Source organism: Coturnix japonica, chromosome 13 (genome assembly GCF_054131305.1).
Source record: "Coturnix japonica strain WE chromosome 13, WE-NBRP24, whole genome shotgun sequence".
NCBI classification, from domain to species: domain Eukaryota; kingdom Metazoa; phylum Chordata; class Aves; order Galliformes; family Phasianidae; genus Coturnix; species Coturnix japonica.
The window spans coordinates 16,619,522-16,635,441 of record NC_140675.1 but is presented as its reverse complement, the minus strand read 5'-3'; the positions used below and the strand labels follow the sequence as shown (position 1 = coordinate 16,635,441).

The 15,920-nt window shown below is 36.8% G+C and overlaps 1 protein-coding gene across 4 annotated transcripts in view; it reads right to left on the bottom strand.

Annotated features, from left to right (window-relative positions):
- The window catches only part of GRIN2A (glutamate ionotropic receptor NMDA type subunit 2A), a 127,664-nt gene that overhangs the window by 35,456 nt on the left and 76,288 nt on the right, over window positions 1-15,920 (bottom strand). For all 4 annotated transcript variants that reach the window (XM_085514757.1, XM_085514758.1, XM_015877139.3 and 1 more), the window contains 5 exons: window positions 14,369-14,483; window positions 4,352-4,557; window positions 3,631-3,799; window positions 3,353-3,506; window positions 407-532 (listed from right to left, as the gene is read on the bottom strand). In XM_085514757.1, the coding sequence (XP_085370883.1) occupies window positions 407-532; window positions 3,353-3,506; window positions 3,631-3,799; window positions 4,352-4,557; window positions 14,369-14,483 (770 nt within the window). The remainder of the gene's footprint in view (window positions 1-406; window positions 533-3,352; window positions 3,507-3,630; window positions 3,800-4,351; window positions 4,558-14,368; window positions 14,484-15,920) is intronic.

The window sequence follows — 15,920 nt, the reverse complement described above, 5'->3', positions numbered from 1 at the left end:
TTTATAGGGACTATATAAAACTATATACAAGCTAACCGCTACTTTTCCAGCCCGTGCAACAAATTACATCATTTTAGATCTTTATCTCTGAACTATCTCTGCATTCATAAGTGAGGAGACTGTAGAGTTTATTCCAACATTCTTTTACGCTGACAGTTCAACTGATACAGTATACTAACCAAACACTGCTTGAATACAACTGCTTTTACTAACACTGTTCCATGTCTTTATTGCAATGAATTAGAATACAATCCCCAAGAAATCACATTTTAAATGAAAAGCTTCATGAGTGCTTTTACCGCTTTATTCCTATTATAAGTTTATTTTAAAAGATAGAGGGCAAGGGATGGTAAATACATGAATACTTTTCTGATGGCTCTAGGGTTGCATAAAATGCAAAGCTTACCTCTCCCTTGTGCTAAGTTCCTGTTGTATCCTACAGGACTGAAGTACTCAAATATAAAGACAGCCATGGCAGACACAATGAGAAGCATCACAAACATCATCACCCAGACAGAAGCACTGAAAGGCTCTGCAGCAAAAGAGGCAGGAGAAATAGGAACAGTTCATTAAACCGGTCATATCGCAAGAATTCCAATGTCTTAGGGCTAGGCAAGCCCACTGGCTTTCTTTAAATTAGCTGTTTCAACCAAAATGCTAGCGGATAACAAAGCAGCAATATATCAGGAACTGCTATTACTATATGCAATCTTCATGTATTCAAAATCACAAATTTAAGTTGCAACTCAAATACAAAAGCTGCATACTTCTCGTCTTCAGCAAAGCTTTAGCTGACACTGAATGGCAAATTCTTGGCTTGACTTGCTGCTTATTCAGCTTACAACTCATCTCTGTTTATGCTATGGTGTATGCTTTTATCAACAGAACGGTCCCATCATTATGACTGTGTTTCTGCAGAGCAAAAGCAATTAAGCATATGCATAAGATGTTTGGTGTTTCAGAGAAGTACACCTCTCTCATTTGCTATCCAACAGAAAGCATTAGGGAAAAAAGCCAAATGTTTCCATCCAAAGCAAATCTTATATTTCAAATATCTTTTTTTCTTCTGTTCACTTTCATCTACCTCTAATGAAGATGCTGTTTCTACTGATAGCAAACACATCCTTTTGCAAGTCTCACTCTCATCTGGGACCAAATTTCTGAAATCAAAAGCTTTCTACGGAAAACTGAATGTCAGAAAATGAGGGGGAAAAAAAGTCCACACAATTAAGTTTACAACGGAAAACTAAAAGTAGTTTCAAATACAGAATAGGCACCAACTTTCTGAAGGGACTGTTAATAGCGTGTGATAAAACATTCTTAAATATTATCAGTAACACCTCTGCCTGATCAAAAATTCTCTGTCATTTAAGAAGATCCTGTTTTACTCATTATGGTTTAAGGACACAGGCAATAAAGATTTTGTATGGCAAAGTAATATCTGTTTATTAGGTCAATTTATTTGTGGGAGTATATAATAAGCTATTTTTAGCAAATACTGGAGGTGTGAATGGGCTCTAAAGTGTGAGAAAGAAATTCTAGTGTAGTACTTCAGACTGAAATAGAACCAAGAAGCACTGGATGTGCCAACAAATGAATTTGCACCCATGCTTTGGGTTTTTTTGGAAGCTCAAGGTGTTCTTCCATGCAAACTCCTTCATTCTTTGAATTTAACATTTGAAAATTCTTTGGAAGTGAAGTAATAAGATAAAACAGGGAATTGTTAAACCATACTGTTCTCTTTCCCATTTCAAGAAATGTATTTCATTTATTATAAAGACAGATGATGAAATTCTTTCAATTATTACAGAAATTTGTTTGGAAGAGAATAGTGAGGTAGCAAAATAACAGAATGCTTAAAAGGAAGACAGCAATCCTTTCAGAAGCCAATAGGTAGACCCAAATACCCTTACTAAGAAATATTCTATGAATTCATATAATAAGTGAAATTAACTGGAATTCACATAAAACTGTCGTACAATATTGACATCATTCTCAAAGAAGAAAGCAAGACTAATAAGACTCTTACCAAAAGCAACACTGTAGAATCACCAGTGGTAATTTGTCAAAATTTAACTAAGGCAAAGAGCAAAGCAAGTCGATTTGAAACAGCAAGCTATAAACAACAGTTTAGGCAGAATGCTCTTTAATAATTTAAGCAGATTGGTAATGAGACGGAGGATTAGAAGAAGCAACAGCAAAATAAAAAGCTATTTATAATAACAAATAGTAAGTTTGAGCAAGTACAAAATCAGTTGAATAATAAAGCTGATCTTCCTGTGATATTACAGACCGAATTACACATTCAGCACTTTTATTTGATTCTCAAAGGACAGAAAGAACATCCCCCAGCAAGCAGCTGGTTTCATAAGATTTTTTCAATAGAGTAATGAGATAGTAGAAAACCAGCAGAATACGGCTTGTTAGTGTACATTTCAGGAGACTGGCAATGGAGAACACTGAGCGATGAAAAGGATGTATTACTTCACTAACTTCAAGTTTTACCCTCACACACTGAAAAACAAACTAAATATGCACACAATACATTAAAACAAACAAACAAACAAAATAACAATAAACAGGTTCATAGATTTCCCATTCCATCAGTTTTTCCAAAATAGACACGTGGCCTCAACTATAAATTCTCTCTCTCTTAAATATATAGAAATGTGGATTTGGGTTTTTTCTTACTTTGCTCGTGGATTTTCATGTGTTTTGTTGGGGGTTTATTGTTATCACTATTGTTGTTTTGTTCGGGTTTTATATATCTGAATAAAATCTCTAGAGGAAGTATTATATATGAATAGTAGTAATATATGAAAATATTTTGATGTCAATAAAATTCTTGTATGAAGGGGACACACACATCAGAAATAACAGATATGAGGAAGTCTGTCAGTACACCAGTAGTAGTATGGCTTTTGGAAGCCAGACATATCTGTTGCCAGTTTAGCTGTCAGATGCATTCTAGTCATAACAAAGTCTTCTCTTCTACACTTTTCTACAAAGGTTTTTAAATCATTTGTAAACATGACTGTTAAAGAAAACCCATCCATTTACTATGGGCTAAATAACCATATGTTAGTGTGTAATGCAGCACTCTAAGTAATTTTCCCAACTGAAGGAAATCACTGTCATTTGGTTTCCCATTACTACATCTGAAACCAACAGCACTTTACTCATGTGCCAATAAGCACATTAATAAAGTCTGTCAACACAATACAAACTTCTTAACATATAATTCAAAAATTGATGAAACGTGTCAATACACTGCTTAGCTTGACAAACAGTGAAACCTATCCCACTCCACAGAAATGCAATTAAATGATCTGGAGGGATTAGAGAATCATACCTAGAAAAGCAGATGGTGAAACTGTGCCGTTGCTCCGTGACACCATGACGCTGATCCCAGTCTCAACAAATGGCACTGAAAAGTCAACCACTTCAGAGCGCTCTTCATTAATAGTGAGAGACCCCACAGCCATCACTGCACGATGATACACCACCTGATCCACAAAGAGAAGACACCACCAACATCACTCAGTAGAGAATACCTTGTTTCTCCAGATGAATTAAAAACAAACATTTCTAAGTTCTTACTTAAGAGCTCTTTTACCTAACAGAACTTACTTCACCAATCATTCCATTCCACACGTTATTGACTTTTTTGCCATGCTTCCCATTAGTCACCAAATACAGGTCATATGTGAACTTGACAGTTTTAGACAACTTCTTCAAGATATCAATGCAGAATCCTTTGCAGCACTTCTTTACATTAGTTCCCTCATTAGTTGAGTTGCTGTCGAAAAAGAGAGACATAAACATTTCTTCTGGGAGAAACACAACCACCACCTTTTCTCTAGTTAATACATCATGGCAGTATTTTATTCTGGAGCAGTTTCTCCTGTAACAAACTTAAGCATAAAGACACTATTTTTAATAAAAGGAATTTCTGAGCTGTAAACTAATTAAAGTTATTCAAATGGGCACATTTCAACAGGAAACAATCCAAAGAGGATTCATTAAATCAATCCAATTTTAGATACACTCTCTTCTTTCATGAGACTGAGAAGGGCTAGCTCTAGTTCAATTCAAATTTGCTACAAACTGATTATCTTGTAATTAATTCAATGTTACTTACAAGTTTATAACTAGAACCTTCCAGCTTATTAAAAAGGAAGCACACAGCATTTGAAAAGGAGAAAGCGGAAGAGGAACATGGAATGAAAAGAAAGGGAAAAAAAAGCAAAATATAAAAAAAATATAGAAAGCAAAAGAAATAAGGGAAAGCAAAGAAAGAAAATGGGGGTGATTCTTTTGCACTTTAAAAAAAATGGAATCATTTACTTACTTAATTTTGACAAATTTACGACATGGCACAGTGTTTTTTTGGCAGCTTTCCATCAAAGGATCCACATCTTCAACGATGACAAAGGGAGCCTCCTCCAGGGTGACAATACTCAGGTGGTTATCATCTGGGTCACTGTCTGCAAAGGAGCTGTACCTTGGCCAGACAGAGTACTTCAGGCTCAGTGAGTTGTTCTCCCATTTCCCCACCTGAAAAACCCAAGATACACAGGATGCTCACATCTGTTTGCTTGTTTTTCCACAAGTGAGTTCCCATATTAAATGCACTGGGATACAGGAAATCACATTCCAAAGACAGTTGTCTTAGGTTATTTTTTGTTATCAAAGTCACTTTATAAGCCTTTAGCAGTTGCATGAAGTAAGAAGCTGCACTGTGGTAATGACAAATTAAGGTAATGTTATTTCAAAAGAGAAAAGCTTTACAACTTGCTTCAGGTATTAGGAGTTCGAGAAGGCTTTGTGAAAGTGTTCTAGCTAGTCCCGGGGTTTCTGAGCTGGGTCGAGCCAGGTTTTCGGTAAAGAGAAGCATAATTCCATATGACATGGCTCTCACTAGAAATAATACATTTTGCTTTAATTACTGCCACATAGTCCAAAAAGTTTAGCAACTAATCAAAGCAACCTTAACTTTTAGAGTAAATATATGGCTTTAGGGCTCGTGGGGAGCATGTCCAGTTTTACTTTTAAAGTATTTTTACTATTATAAATTATCTTATTTACTGTTATAAATTACCCAGCCCTAATGAACCTGTATTTTTTCCTCTGCCAGAACACCAGCAGTGGGCATATGATTAAAAAATGATTTAAGTATTTTTAAAAAGCTCCAGCACTTTTAACTACTTTCTATCTGTAAATCTAATTGCAGTTTACCCGAGCGGTAATGACAGATTATATAAATGAGCTACCAGTTCACGTAATTTATAAACCAATACATTTTAATAATTCTCAGTTATTTAAGCTAAACAAATTACAACATAATCATGAGGCTGGTGAAATATTTGTTTTGCAAGGAAAACAGTGGAAATTAACAGTACAGTGACAGGCTTAGATGCTAAAAAAAGACTGTATGATTTTTTTTCTTCCCTTTGGTCTTCTAAAGACTTTAAAATGAATTGCAAAAGTGCCCAAAAAACATAATTTATATCTCTTCCCATTTAGAGAGGCAGACAAATACATGCCCTTTGCAGTTTCCTTTCTGTCCTGCTTCTAATGCAAGATGTTTTGCTGAACTTTAAAATAGGAGGCAGAAATGCCAAATCTTTATACACTTAAATTAGGAAACTCAAAATATCCCAAGAGAATGAGGAATTCTAAACCAGCAGGAACCAGGCACTGAAATTACATTACTTACAGTTCTAGTAGGTAATTCAATCAAAACACAATGAATGTAGCCTTTGAGAAAAACAATTCCATGCACAGGAAAACAAATGTACTTAACTCTACAAGACAGTTATATTGCAAAAAACTGTTTGATTGCCAAGTTCTGGTAAATAATCTCATTCACAGCAGGTTTATGTCAGCTTAGACAGCATCATTGATGGCTATGCCGTAAGTATGCCAGGAGGCTCCAGCCAGAGCAGTCCTTCCGCCAAACAACAAACACACTGAGTACAACAGTGGAAAATGTGCTTACCTATTCTTATTGCTGGTTGCAGCAATAAGAAAAGCAGGGTGACTGGGGCTCAATTGCCCTTACATGTCCAGGAACATGGCAAGAGCAGCACATGCCCTTTTGCATGTCCTGGTAAGGAGTCTGAAAGCACCTCCCGTGTACATCATTGTTATACAGACCAAAAGGAACAGGAACAGCCCACCATGATATGCACTTGTCTGATCCTATTAAAAATACAGTGACTGGTTTTTTTTGTTAAAACAGGAATCATGGCATTTTTCAGTATTTTTCTTAGAGCAATTGCCCTTTTATTGTTCTGAGGAGGACATAATCAGTGATGTTTTTAAAGAGCTGAAAATGGGGAAATGCTCATTTTTTAGGCAGTTCCATCTCTGCAGAAGGCAAAAAGAAAAAAAGATGACAAGATGAAGATTTCAACATAATGAACAGTGGAAGAAAAGCAAATGGCAGAAAATTCCTGAGGAGCCTTGCTGTTCAGATATGAAGAATAGTAATTAGAAAAAGCCTCTATGTCACTCCTTTTGTTTGGGTAATATTTGTGTTGGATTTGCCTGTCCTGATTGATGAATAGGTAGAATGAACATCGGATCTACTCTGTCACTGATGCTGGGCTCAAAAGTGAACAGTTTTCATCTTTATTTGGTATTTTGATATTGAAATGGTATTGAAGAATACATTGCACTTCTTTCTGCCATTCAGCTACAGTTCTGAATGATCGAAACACTTTTTTTTTCTTATTTTCAACAGAGGTTAAGAGCTTAGTTTTATGCAATTAAAGCACATAGTCAAAATACATTAAGATTTTTATATTTACATTAGAAGCCTTCCAGCCTGCACAGAACTAATGGTAGCACTGCTAATAAGAATCTGAATGGTATTAATTATTTACACAGTGTTTTGTAACCTCATATATTATTCAGTTCTTTCAACATCCTTGTGCAATTGATGGTATCAATTTTTAAAAGGTGAAGAGTTGAAATGACAGGGAAAAGCTGCAGATTAAGTAAAACTGAAACATTAATATGTTCCTGCTGAAATTGAGAGAATTTATGAAACCAAATCCATATTTTGCTGTCTTGCAAGATCAGCATTTGTGTCACTTACGGAAAATTCACATCTAGTGGTAGATCCAATCAGTGTCCCTTTTGAATGCATGAAAAAGTTTTACATGCTTAGATGGGAAAATCTGGTCATAATGCATTTCCATTTCTGAACTTTATAAAGAGATTTGCTTGTAAACTGAAGAATTTCTGTGCAAATTCAAATGTTAAGACCATATTCAGAACTCTTTCAGTGACTTACCTATGACAGCAAAGAAAAACAACTCAGACACCAAAAGCATGCAAGTCCTGACTTCACCTCTGAAGGCTACTATGAATGCAGTAGAATAAGTTCATATATAAGACACAAAAACTAGAATATGAAAAGTTCAGCTGCTATTTTCAGCAGGAGGCAAGAACTGTATTTGAATAAAGCATGTTACAGTGAAATAGCTGACCAACCTGGACAGCTCCAATATTTGCCTCCAGTGTCTTGCCGCACACTTTTTGCAGAGCATGTTACTTTGAGATCATCATAGCTACGAATGAAATGAACTTAAAATGTCATCCTCTGACCAAGCCCAAGTATCTAGATTGGAGGCTCAAGGGGTTCCTTTATAAACTAGTAAGCTTACCTGATAACATTGATATCCCTTATACAAATATTCATGAAACAGCCAAGAAATCATTGTAATGCAGGCTATGCTAGACCATTAATCATAGGAAGGTAAAACTGACACTGAAGATACCATCGTTACACACCAATGAAGCACAACCTGGGGTTACAAGTTTTTCCCTGAAGATGTTCATGTTATCAAATTGTGACTCATATGGTTTATCATCAAAGAATTCAGAATAAAATCTCACTGATAGGAATCATACAGCAAAGCAGGGGGAAACAACTGAAAAACAACAGAAAAGGGCAGGTGATCGTGACAGTATAAAGGCTCAATACCTGCACTGTTTCTTGTTATCACTGTTACTGTTATCACAATAGAATTCTATTTATATTCCAAATAAACTCAATTAATGACATATAGTTACAGTTTATAGCAAACTGAGCTATAGGGAAGAAAACAGAAAACTTAAGAGTGAAAAGACCATAGAAACATATCTAGAAGAGTTCTCATTCTGCCAGGACCTCCTAAGAATTTCATTAACATCACTAGAGTAATTAAACTCAAAATGAGCTTAATTTCAGCAGATATTATGGTATTTCTGTTGCTAGATTGAAAAAACAGAGGAGGAATGTGAAAATGCACTGAGATGGAGTTAAAAGTAATAAACACAGCATTGTTTTTCAACCAGAAAATTCAAACTGAGGAAAATGTTAAAAAAAATACAGATGTTCTCTGGTCAGGAACTACCATAATCTGCACCCAAATCAACTTTACCCAACTTGGTGGAAAAGCCATGAAATACCCAGGTGCTTGTAATAAATTTCTGTCATTCCTAATTAGATTGCTAACACAGCCTTGATCCCAGAGAAATATGGAAGATGACCTCCTTTTGAAATGAAAGCAATAGAATTGGTTTGGGGAAAGATCCTGCCCCAACTTATAAAGCCTCTTAAACATGCCCAGAGGAATGTGACTCTTACAATAAATAGACATACATACAGTCAGTCCTTTCACATATAAAGGTGAAGAGTTTATTTCACTATTGTAGATGCAAAAGCTAGTGCTCCATTATAAAATGGATATAATTACTGCACATCTTTTAAACTTCAACATTTTTCTTTATTTCCTCTTTATACGTAGTCTGGAATTTTCTATTTTGCTTAATAGAAAAGGAAAAACAGAAAATAGCAGAAAGCATGGAAGAGTTCACTTAACATCAACCTGCATTAGCAACTGCAGGGTCCTTGTCTCATTCACTCCTGTCTAAAGTACCCCTTGCAAATACCATGTATTAACTATGCACTCTGGCCACCTTGTTCATGCTTATTTGTTTTCTGAAGATCACAGCTGAAGAGGCCAATAATGAACTATTTGGTGTGGTTTTCTGAAAAGCAACAGAAATGCAGCTAAGAAAGAAAGAAAAGCTGCAAAACTACTCATTACTGTATACTGCAGATTCCTCTCTCCTGCTGTACCCTAAAGCAGTCTCTAAATAAGTAAAAATGGCTGGTATAACCCTAATCACACACCTTTGTGGAATGAAAGAAACAGAGAAAGGCCAGATCCTGAGTAGAGAGAGGAAAGAGCAGTGCATCCTCTTTTGCATGCCGGTGTTGGCACAAAAAGAAAGTCTGTCACACCAGCACATCTCAGAGAAAACAAACAAATAACTCGGTCCTATCACCCTCTTCCCAGCAGATGGGAACTGTATACAATACACAGCCATCATCCTTTTGTAAGGGAAATTGTAAGGGAAAAAAGCGAAAACACAGATGCTAAATGCACTCACAGGATTACCCAAATAAACCTTAAAAAGGAAAAAAGCCAAAATCAGTGACTCTTTTTCTATGCTGAACACACATATATTGCAAAGATACTTCTTGATCTGTCACATTTTTGCAAGGAAAATAATGCTGAGCAAATATAAAATCTAACTCATCTTGCGTTATAGAAAAACTATCTGTTGCTTTTATTTGGCCACCCATTTCCACATACAAGGCAAGTCTTACATCAGTAGCTAGGGAGCATAAATCAACTTTGTCAGAGTAGTAATAACAAGTAGCAGCAGAACAAAGAACACCAGAAAAATCCTTTCTCCAGAACCAGCATCTGTTGTGCACCTTCTGCTGCAAACCTTTGTGTTGCTTCGTGCTGGTCAAGGTTTGCATTTCACAACAACGTTCTTAATTTAAATGACAAAATATGATGTGAGCATTTTCATATCTTATTAATAAGGAATGGTTTACAGCCTTAGTTGAAGATGGCGATTTGAAGACTTTGAAGTTTTCAAAAATTAGTGCAAAATCTCACATGGGGTATTCAAATGTACTGTTCTTCCCTTATGGCTGCTCCTGACACTGACAGGAAAGCACAAAGACTCACAGGAAAATTAAATACCCACAGAGATTATAAACAAACTAGAAGGAAGAAAGGCAGAAATAAATAAGGAATAATCATACTTGGGAATACAGGATTTAAGAAATGGTGCGTAGTAATTGCTGTAATTCAAAGAATCCAGCACAGTAAAAGCCTCACCTTTGACCAAGTTAAAGCTCACTGACACAGAAACAATATAGAAACAACTTTCACTCAGCAGTACCAATGTAGGGATGTTACAATAAGACTAAATATCCTAAGTGACAAGAATGAAACAAGGAAAAAAACAACCAGACATATTAAGGGCATGCTACATCGGCTGTGGGCATCATCTTAGGCCAAAGAGCTACTGCCAAATGGTACACCATTAGATCATGCATAGTAGTTTATACTGATATATTATAAATTTTAGTACATCTCTATCTCAACACATCATCATCTAAATCTAAATCTACCTTCTTTTAAACCATTACTCCTCCTACTATCACCACACTCTCTGCCAGAGTCCCTCCTCATCCTTCCTGTAGGCCCCTGCAGGTACTGGACTGCAACCATAAGGTCTCTCTGGAACAATCCTTCAGCTGTCACGAACCTAACTTTGCGCACAATTTCCCAGAAAAACACCTTGTAACATCTCAGCGGTGGTTTATTATCTCAGTACTTTGACAAAAAGCTCTGTCAGAAACCTGACCTAGTGTTAGGCTTTCCAGCTTTTGTCCAGTGAAGTTTCATCTATACCATTTCATCTGACAGTTGTCTTTTTCTCAGCCAAATGAAAGTGGATGTCAGTAGACAGATGGAGCTATCTGTGAAGACCTTGGTCCATTTATTCCAGGCAGGAACTGTGCACACTCTGCCTACTCACTCCTTCTTAGTTACAAATATGTACAACCTCATACAGGGCTTGTAAATCAGTCATAGATTAGTCTATCAGAACAAATTCAAATTCTACATTAATTTCTGCATTACTAGAAAGTTAAAAATCTTTGATTGCAATTAGAATAAACTTGGATATAAGTAATGGTTCTTTCATGACTGTAACTTGCCTACTGCACCCATGCTCACCAAAAGCAAAGAATAGATCACAGATCTACAACTTTAGTTACCATTGGTCCAACATTTAGTTGTCAGAAGAGAGAAAAAAAATACTGACTACCAACTGCACCTGTAATATTAGGAGAGCACCAATAAAACTTCTTTCATTCTGGAACTCATCTTTACACATGGAATATGATTATCTGTGAATGCAACACAGTCTTCCCAACCTTACTTAACATACATCATACACACAGCTAATTAAAGTTAACCTGATTTTGCTACTGCTATTTATACGCCAGTATATGATTTTAATATTGGGTTGATTGGCTTTATGTCAATTAATTTTTGCAATTTAAGGAGATAAAAACAACATGAAATGAAACAAAAACTAATAGCCTGTGACGTTTGCAACTCAGTGAACAAGCAGCATGAGACATAAAGGTTATGCTGCATTGATATGATATTAATGGGGGACTGGCAGCTGGTACTGATGAACCTTGAGATTTTCTTCAGATAAAGACAGTGTTGCTGCAGAGCTCTGGTGATCATTGGGCAGCACTGGCAAATACATTAAGTTTTATTGAAACATTAAGCTTGTCTCCTTAAAAATCTCGTCTGAGAACAGCAACCCTGTTGCCTGTCAAGATTAGCGGGGAGAATATGAATGTTGATGTCAGAAGTTTGAGCAGCTGCTCAATGATCTGTCAAAATATCTTGCTGGATGCCTGCAGAACATGCCCAAAAGTGATTTTCAGTCTTCAAACTATTATCATCTAACCAGCTTTTTTCAGAATCAGATATGGGACAAATTCCTCAGTCAATCCCATTTATATGTAAAGTTTCCATTTCAAAGTTTTGATACTGAGTCATCTGCAATGGAAAAATGAGCTTATTTTCCTAGGGGTAAGATGTATGCTCTTCAACTATGCTTGAATGAATTTTCTATAACCTCGAGCCTTGAATCAAGTATAACAATTTTGAGACCAAGGAAAACTGTGCTTAAATAAAAGCAGAATATTACCTGCAACCAAAGAAAATTGAGTTCTCATATTAAATCTTGTACTTTCAAGAGGATACTGGACAAAAATCTTCACATAAAACACAATTACTCTTTCTTACATAAATAATAGAGCAAGTACTCAATTTCTGTGTACATTAGTTATATTACAAGGATTAGCAGACTGTTGCATTGGCAGTTTTTCACATGAGCAAATCATTTAATTAGATTCTAGGATTTGATGTTTTCCATCTACGACTGAGAATACTTAATAAGACTTCAGTAAAACAATCCTGTGATACTAATTGAAATGCTGTAATCAGAAGTAAATGTGTGCACTTGTCAGGAAACTCAAAGCAGGAAATGTTGGACCACAGATGTCAGTTTTGAAACTGAGCAAAGCAGTGCAGTGAGAAAGCCGATTTCTTTCTCATTTTTCCTACAAGATATGAAGTGAGGAAAGAAACTTGGAAAGAAACTTGGAAAGAACATCAATATGGCAATACAGAGATGTTCAATTAAACCTGGGGTGGGCAAGAATCTCCTTGTGCATCTAATCAGAGGAACGTTTCTGTTATTTCTGAAGAGCAGAGTGAAATTCTGCTATAAATGTGGGGTGCTCCGATACGGCTGAGAGTTGCCTCCAGCTTGCTAGGATAATTGATTAGTCAGTTTATTTGTCTTCATCCATGGAGGCAGGGATCAGCTTGTGGTCAGAGGAATAATTCTGGTGGTGACAGCCCGTTCTTGGCTGCCTTTCACTTCTCTTCTCTGACATAATTAAACCTGGCTGCTTTCCCATAGTCCTGCGATAGAGAAGGAGACAAAACTGCAGCTAGGGGCAGGCTGTCTCTACCAAAATATCTCATCTGGCCTCTTCCAAAAGGACTCTAAATCTAGGTAGAATCTAGGAGTAGGTGCATAACATTTTCTGGGCAGCAGTGTCCTCTTTCTAAAGAATCCTCATACACGCTAGATGGAAACTGTAGGTTTCCTCCTACAGAGAGTCTTGCAGCCGAGTGCAGCAGGTGGAGCGTACGCTGCTGCCACACAATATGCTCAGTGGTGAGCTACAGCAAAAGCTGGACAGAAACATCCATGCTCTCATACAGGAGACACCCAAAGGTTAAATGTGGCTCAAGTTATTTCTTGGAAATATTGTTGGTGCATATATTCGGCATTTCTTCACTCATTTTTCCAGAGCATTTAACCTATACCCCCATGATAGGTGAGTGCTCTCTTTAAAGGAATATCAAAACCCCAAATGAATTTATGACACCATGAATGTTGTTGTCTACCTATATAAGCATTTGCTACACTACGTGCCATACTAATATTCCCCATGGAGGATAATATTTTTCCATTATATGTGATATAGAGACTCTTGCAGAATTTTAAAGTTAGATAAGTAATTGTCATAATGGTTACTAAGCAAGAGATTCTCCAACGATTCCGACTGACACAATGGGATAGAATTATATTTATCCAGAGAATTAAATCTGCATCAAATGAACGTCAAGAGGCACACAGCCCAGTCTACGACTACTCTCTATGCTTTGCATGACTAGCATATTTACTGAGATGTCCTACATCAAATAATTCTTATTTTGTCATTATTATTCAACGTCATGAAGAACCTGACAGCCTTACAAAAAAGAACTGAGGATTTATGAGATCCTAAAACTATCAGACAAAAGAGTTCAAAGATTTCAGTAGCAATTTAGATAATGCACAGTCATGCTTTATGAATTTTAAATAGATCTGGGGCTATGATACTTCTGCATTTTTCCCCATAGTGCATATAAATACTTAAGGTGTCAGTTTTTAACACATGGAATCACAACTATCCTGCAAAACAACAGAGCCAAAATTGAGAATAATATCTGCTTCAAGTCTGTTGAAAAATGCCAACAAGTAAAAGGACTTTTCCATACAGATCCTGGACTATGTCAAGATACACAAATCCATGCAATCTCAGACACTTAAGGTCAAAGTTTCAGGACAGTTTTCAGTCACCCATCCTAAATTGTACTAGAGAAATGAAAGGCTCATTTCATAAAAACTTTCTGAGACCCATGCGGTATCTCTTCACTGATACATTGATTTCCTCATTAAAATTCCTTAGACTTACTCAGAATAAAACAAAATTACCTTCCCTGAACTGTTGTGACAAACCTGCTACAGCAGAATATCATTATTGATGAGCGTGATATTAATCTGTCTGCTCATCTTTAATATGGTTCTGCCAAGTCTCTCCTACCTCCTCTCATGTCCTTTACCTATGGATGATGCTCACCTTCTCCCACACACGATCTTTGTTCAGTACGATCACCACCAGCCTGGGGTGTGCCTGATAACCATCAGCAGTGAAGGACAGATCTTTACCTTCCCAAGTCACATTCATCATAAACCTGGAAGGGAAAAAGAAGGGGAAAAAATAAATTAATGAGAAATTAATCATCTGTCCATCAGTTAATGAGCAAACTAATTCAGTCATCAGAAGCACCAATGAAGTCCACGCACTAGATCCTGTTAATGCTCCAAAAAAGCATCAAGTATGCCAAGTTAAGTTTAGTAAAGCCTCAGTTTGCAAATGCAGAAACACAACATTTTTGGGAGTCTTAATAGAGGAGAAAGCACAATTATTATTTGTTAAAAATAATACAATTAATAACACAGACATTGTTTTTAAAGTAGTTTCCACATCTTCAGTGTTTGATGGTGAGAACAGATTGCTTCTACTGCTCCAGGGTCAGAAAGAGTGATGAGAAAATGCACTTTTTACTTAAAGTACAGATATGAGGATCTTGCTGCCAAGAGTCTCAACTGTTGGAGCACACAGGCCATGCTCCCCGGACTGTGATATTGCAAAAATCTATCATTCTGCACATTACCCAAACTCCCACACTTATGAAAATCACTATGAAAGGGAAGTGAATAAAATGATGGTAGTGGTATTGGTGTTCTTTGGTCACACTGAAAAAAACAAAATCCAAGCTCATGGTTATCAGTGTGAGCCTGACCAAGCTATCCTGTGGGTGAGAGGAAAAGCGATTCGCCCCATCCAACTGGGAAACCCATTGGTACTTCCAGAAGACAGCATACTCTCCACTCTATGTCTGTAGTCAGAAACAATTTGGTTCCCAGAGTAATCTATGAGATGAAATTCAGTCCAGGCTTTCAGCTACGAGTTCTTCCTGAACTCTTCGCTTAACACCTCTATTATCCCAGCCCTCAGAGAGATGTGCTTTGGAGGGCTTTAAGGTTACTCCAGAAACTCCTCACACTGCACTGTGCTTTCATATACACAAGAAACTGATGCAATTTTACACCGTATATTTGTTTCTACAGTAGAAGTGTGGCCTCCTGGTGAATCTGACTTAGAAATAATTCTTCTGTGTCACATTCAAAGGAGAAGGCTTTGTACAGACTTAGCTGCCTGAAAATCCCAGCAGAAGAAAGCGCACTAAATAAAGGAAGACAGATCCAGGAGAAATAATGATATTGTATCATAACAGTTAATAATTAAATGAGCACTGCCCTAAACAACCATATTAACACCATTCAGCACCGGTTTGACAGCAATTTATAAATTCACCCATCACAGCAACTCATATTTTATGACAGACTTCCAGCGTGAAAATTTTCCCCTCGGCAGAACTTTGCTTTTCAGTTGAACTACTTTCCCATATACTACATTTTTCATCCAGCACTGAAAGAGCTTGCTCAGGAATAAAAAGCTTGTTTGCCACCTCGAGAGCAAGTGGCAAATCAGCAGGCAGAACTTGCTGGCAGGTACGTGAAAGAAGCCAGAACAATGCTCACTCACTGCTGAAAATTAAACGTGC